The 6,328-nt window shown below is 37.8% G+C and overlaps 1 protein-coding gene across 1 annotated transcript; it reads right to left on the reverse strand.

Moving 5' to 3' along the window:
* Window positions 1-1,102: 1,102 nt before the first annotated feature.
* Window positions 1,103-6,076, reverse strand: IFNG (interferon gamma). Its single transcript, XM_066589870.1, has 4 exons — window positions 5,914-6,076; window positions 4,083-4,151; window positions 2,891-3,079; window positions 1,103-1,378 (listed from the first exon to the last, which is right to left on the reverse strand). The coding sequence occupies exons 1-4, from the start codon at window positions 6,034-6,036 to the stop codon at window positions 1,244-1,246; spliced, it is 516 nt and encodes a 171-aa protein (XP_066445967.1). The 5' UTR covers window positions 6,037-6,076; the 3' UTR covers window positions 1,103-1,243.
* Between the last annotated feature and the right edge of the window lie 252 nt (window positions 6,077-6,328).

Genomic DNA, 6,328 nt, shown 5'->3' on the forward strand with positions numbered 1-6,328 from the left:
GTGATTTGTACAGCCGGGAAGTGATAGGACCTGGCCTATCTTCCCCGCACATAGTGAATATCATGTGTGGGCAAGATCAAGTAGCCCCTGTCTTTCCATGATTATTTTCAAATTCCTGCACTCTGGCACAGAGTTTGATCTGCCAGTGAAGGGGAAGGAATTTTCCTCGTTCAAGCGCCACTACGCTCCATGCCGGTGAGTTTAGTTGTGCCTGCGGCAGTCTGAATAAGCCCTAAGTCAAAGCAGCCCCTGAGCGTCCCAAAGCTTGGGGCATAGAAAGACACGCATGTGCACCTTCACTGCATTCACCCCAGGGACCGCTGTTGATAGCTGAGCCCTTGAAATCTAAATTCTATTTGCAACATGTAAGAATTTTGTGTATCCATATTGCAGACGTTTACCAATTCGCTTATATGAAACAGACCCAAGGCAATCTATCATAAGTTTCATGCTGCCTGAGTCCGCACGTACCTGTCATTGTATCTTCTCTTCTGTACTGCAGATGGTCCGTGGGTCGGACGGCTTCCATTGACCTCAATAGAAGCCGTCCGCGTGGAATCCACGCAAAAATAGAGCATGCTGCAATTTTTCCTCCATGAGTGGAAAACACAATATGGTTTACGCTCGCGTGCAGGAAAAAGTGCTTTTCCATAGCATGCTATGAGAGGTATTTGCTTCGGAACCTGGAGGCAGGCACCCGCTATGGATTCTGCAATGCAAATCCGGTCATGTGCAGCCATCCTTATATGGATTACCAATGAACCAAAAGATTAATCTTTTTGAGTGCTAGATTTTTATTTATACAGTATTGAAGGAGGGGGATCCTATCCGAGCACCGACTAATAAGTATTGCCATGTTCTGCTGTTCAACACAATGATATAGCGCATTGACATATCAGTATGCATTGTGTGCTGCAATGGTTCCATTAAAATAGGGTTTGATCCAGATGCCATTTTACTTCATTCATTTATGCTAACGTTGCTACATAGATAAATCTGTCATAAATGTAAGCAGACTGATGCTCATGCTATAAGTAAATGTATTCAAGACATAAGAGACTTGTGTTGTAAACAATAGAATTTTTATTTTCTGATAGCAGCAAATAAGTTAAAATAAATTAGATTTCCTTTGAATAAAAAATACATTATATTTTAAAATAGATAAATATTATAAATATGACTATATTCTATTTCCTGTAGCTAGCATTCATTATGGTAGTACTATTTGTTAGAGACCCGTTGATTAACATCCTCTTCTTCTTCGTACATTTTCTCTTTTGCATTTGTTTGATTTTTGTGGAGCTTGAAGAGTAGAAACATCTCGGAGAACGCGCAGTAATTCTTTGATGGCGGCACGCTGAATTTTTATGTCTGATATCTATTTTAAGGAGAAAAAATAGTTGTAAAAATTTGTACCATGAAGAGTAGGCCATATTTATGTTAAAGTTTTTCACATAATGTAAATGTTTTCCACCATTCGTGATATCACAGACTATCCTACACAATAATATCTATATACAAACTATACTCTTGCTTTATGTAAACACAACATATTTTAATACGAATATGCGGAATCTGCTGCTTTTAGATATATTGTATGGTAGGTCTCTCTAACTCAATATTATGGTCAGAAAGGAAAAGATCTTCTAGCATCATTGTTACTTAGATGTTGTACCTTGCATTTGTGCTATTTCCTGTCTTTCTGTTACATTTTTTATGCTTCTTGTAATCCTTATAAACTATAAGTGTCATCTGTTTCAAGAATTTAGGTTGGTGTGCTATTAAACGACTGCAAAACTATTTTTCTTAGGGCTCGTTCACACCAGCGCTGACTAGTGCTGTCTTTCTTCATTGTTTGGCTCTGTCCTAAATGCTGAACAGTGGCAAAAAGTGCTGGACCTGAATTGTGCTAAATGGAAGCATTGGCTATAATGGGTTTGGCGGTATTATGCATACTGGAATTTAATGAATAAAATAGCACTATATGCACAGAAATCAGTAACAGTGGCTCCAAATGGAGCCTCTGATGCTGAAGTCAACAAGGTCTTAGCCATGGTACAGAAAGAATTCAGAGTATAATTAATAAAAAACGAACCGAATAACGTCAGAATGCAAGACATAGAAGGAATGCACATGTGATATGTGTTGAAAACAAAGTTGTGGACATGAACGACTTTAGAATAAATAGGAATGCCGTGGATTTAGAATCCACAACATTTTTCTAGAACATTGTGGATTTGTTGCAGAAATTTTCCACAAATGGCTTGTATGCCTTAGGGCGCGGTCACACGATTGCATAAACGGCGCGTTTTTGCGCCCAATCGTATAAACGTGACCATCTGCGGCGTTGGTTTCCAATGTATTCGTTCGCACGAGCGATTTTACGGCGCGTAAAAACGGCAACCCGAAAAAAAACGGAACATATGCGACCGAAATACGTGCCAACGCATATTCGATGGCATATTCGATGGCCAAAAAGATAGTTTGCAAAGTAGGAACAAACGATAATACGCTTTCTAGCTCTGGTCATGATCGCCAAAAAACGTTCTTTCCGGCGATTAAACGCTGCGCACGTGCGAACGTAAATACGCCTACGCTCGTGTGACCGTGCCCTTATGCTGTAAATGCTTTGGGATTTCCGTAGCAAAATCCACTGCGGAAATTCTGCAACATTTAGGCTATGTATGAAGCCACCCTAAAACAGTCATGTTCTTCACATACATTAAAGAGCCTTCCATATACTAGTTCTGGCAGTTCACCTTTAATTCTTAACGTGGCTAATTCCTAAAGCTTATATATTGGGATTGACTAAATTATTGGAGGTATGATTGAATTGATGGCTAGGAAAAATTAAACAATTACACTTTCTCATATTCACTATTTATCTTACCTGCATTTTTTTCAGTTCATTCAGACTTTTTACTTTTTGCTCAGTTTTCTCCAAATAGTCCGTATGTGATGTGTGAAGCATCTGTGTCAGATTAGTAATACTGTCTTTTACTTCTGCTCCTTTCATGGATTCAAGCATCTTAAGGTACATAGGAACAATCTGGCTCAATAACAGTTTCTTTTCACCTTCCTGAAAGGTTGAAATAAATGAAATCAATAAACTTCAATATCTGAAGTAACAATAATAAAGAAAGCTATGCAGTATAGTCAAACACCCACTAGGGAAATAGTTTGTTGGCTCTAGCTGGCAAAACTATCATTACTAAGAAAAGTGTTCTACACAATAAACATCCAACACAACCTCAAATGGGTCAATAAATATTTTTGCCTACTATGCCATATTCAGCTATTGAACCCTACGACCTGTATATATTAGCCAACTATCATCACGATTCGTTTCTTTTTAAGCATTCATAATGATAATTAGCCAGCGTAAATAAAGAATGAGGTCATCCAGCAATTATTGTCGACCTTCAGCAATTGTGCTATCCTAAAAATCACTGTTGTTGGCAGCACAAATGGTTTCATTTAAATGTCTCTAGTAGAGGCATTTACCCCAATCATTGCTGTCCCCACCTCTCGGCAATACTGTTGCAACTCTGGTGTTCCTCTCTTGGATGGAAGTGTCAATCAGACTCTTGGCTATGATTTTTCAATGCACATAATGTGTTAATTGGTGGTTTGAAAGATCAAGGTGTGAAATGAGCCTCTAGTCTTCATTGTGTTTCATACAAGGTCTATAAATGCAGTTCATATATATATATATATATATATATATATATATATAAGCCTGATCATAGGGTACAGTTTTATATTTTGACATCTGTAAACACAGTAGGATTAAATTACATCATGCCAGAACTGGCATAGCTTATACCCAGCATTTTTATATACTATCAAATTTGCTTTATATTCAAGCGTTTTACAATTATTAGTTTTGAGCTTGCATGGTATTTGACCAGAATGTAACCCTACTATTGGAGTAAAATATTGCAGAATGCACACAGAGTTAGCTATCACGTAATGATTTCAGCATCATAGTACAATACATAAACTAAATAGAATACATTTATAAATGTATCAGATGTAATACAGATATCGGTGGGCTTACAAAAATGGTCTTATGTGCATACCTCTTTCCAGTCATCCAGTATCTTTGAAAAAATGTCATTGTCCTCAGTGTCATTTGTGTCTTTTGATTTCTGTTGTGAAAATCAGAAGAATTGTTATTGTCAGCAGCAAATGATATAATTATAGCATTAACATTAGTGCAGGAAGTGGGCGTTGTATAAAAAAAGGAAGAAAGTATCCATAATTTTGCTGGTCTAACATCTAAGACAGAAATAGTAACCTTAAGGCCATATGCATACAGCTGAGTGTCAGTTGCGTTCAAGATTCTTAGGGTGCATTCACACGAGCATGTGCATACATAGGTGCGCACAAAACCTGCGCACACTGTTCAGTGACAAGGGGACTCCCCATGGGGAATATTGACAAGCACCACGGACCTATAATGCATGCATGTCCTATGTTTTGCAGGTATGTGCGTTTGCATGTGAATACACCATAGGGAACCAATGGTTTTATTAGATGCGGGGTTATGTGCGCACGATTGTACGCATGCACACACGCTTGTGTGAATGCACCCTTAAGCACAACACTGACACATGTACGCGGATAGTGGACACTGCATATCCAATTATGTTCCATTAATTATTTTAATGTAGACTAGTGGTCTGAATGAAAAAATGCTCCTATGGATGGCCTAATTGGCCATAATGCAATGGACAGCAATAATACTGTCTGTCTTAATGGGCCCTTACTAATTCTAAATTTGTACAAAACTTTTCCGAATTTCTTTCACCCCCTCTATAAGCATTACCACGCACCAGACATATCTCACCAGCCCTTTTCTGAGCAGAAAATGGAAATAGTAAGCAACCTACGAGCCATACCCACTTTTTCTGTGGCTTCCTAAGTGTCAAAAAAAGTGTAGGCGTGAACTTTGACAACGATGGTGTTCGTACTGACATTACTTTCAGCGTACCTATGCCATAAAACTGGTGCAAATGCATTTACAACTATGTTATATTGTGCCATAACATAACACCTAAAACAGCATACTTTGTATACTCCATACAATTCTAAATGCATACAATTCTACATTGTATAAGTATTTTCTGTTCCCATTGGTTTGCAACACAATTGTGTACATTTAGCTACTTTACGCCTGTATGTTTTCTGTCTATGTGGCACTCCTGATTTTTGTTTACAAATATCACTGAAAAATACTAATCAAAATACTGCTATGTAAAAGCGGCCTTAAAAGTGCTTTTCAGCTAGTTTCACATGATTGTATTGCCGCTGCATTTCTGTTAATACAGACGAGTGTCCTGATCCTAGAGGAGGTATACTGACCCAAGCTCAGAGCTTTATATGAACCTGTGATGTTCTGAGTTCGGGTCAATAGACCCACAGTTGGATCAGGAGACGCTCGTCTGTATGATGAATGCGCCTATAAGAAGCTTGTGTGAAACTAGCCTTATTAAGGAGAAAAGGGATAAATGTACCGCATAATTATACATTAGAGGGCATGCTCTACTATTGTTGAAGTGTTGTTACAAACTGCCACTGCATCCTGCACAATGCTGCTGCTTGTAAATGTTCGTCCATATTTACAAATTAATATGTTCCAGTGCAGCAATGATACTTTAAACACTATTATTAACATCAAGGAGTAAAAATACCTCCGGCCTGAAAATCGATGGGATAAATATCTCCTAAGTAACTAGATCCTAATAAAATAAGTACACAGCTAGCTAAATATGATAAATAATAATGAATACATCCATACAATCCTAAATATGAGTCTGCAATTGTACAGAAAAAAACAATCAGTCGTTAACATTGATCAATCTTATAGTCTGAATGGCTTTTACGAATCTCTATTCTGGTTGTACTTACCAAATATTTTTTCAGGTTTTCAATGTCATTGCGTGCAATCTTAAGGTCAATATTGTATCCATTGATTTGTCCAATGTAGCAAAGGACAGCACAATGAAGCAGGACTATCTTGAAATATTTCATGATCTCTCAGGATGAAGCCGGTGAAATTAGTGTATTTCTATAAGGTCTAGGTGAACCTTCTTGAAAAAAATCGAATGTCTTTCAAGTAGAAGACAACAGGTATATATACCCCACAAAATCTTTTGTAACACGTCATTAGTCATGTTTCACAGAATTCACAGGAGATGCTGTTAGATAGGCGTTGTGGTGGCGCTTCTTGTTTCTTTTTTCTATTAGTAGTTGGTTTCTGGGGTTTTTGAGCTGTGAACATTGAGTTTCCTCTCTATTACACAGGAGTTATGTCCATCTTATG

Source organism: Eleutherodactylus coqui, chromosome 2, assembly GCF_035609145.1.
Source record: "Eleutherodactylus coqui strain aEleCoq1 chromosome 2, aEleCoq1.hap1, whole genome shotgun sequence".
Lineage (NCBI taxonomy): Eukaryota > Metazoa > Chordata > Amphibia > Anura > Eleutherodactylidae > Eleutherodactylus > Eleutherodactylus coqui.

Coding starts and splice junctions, on each gene's coding strand:
- IFNG (XM_066589870.1), bottom strand. CDS start 6,036: ATGAAATATTTCAAGATAGTCCTGCTTCATTGTGCTGTCCTTTGCTAC. Junction 3,080..4,082: donor TACTGGATGACTGGAAAGAG/GTATGCACATAA, acceptor TCAACCTTTCAG/GAAGGTGAAAAGAAACTGTT. Junction 1,379..2,890: donor ATGAACTGAAAAAAATGCAG/GTAAGATAAATA, acceptor TCCTTAAAATAG/ATATCAGACATAAAAATTCA.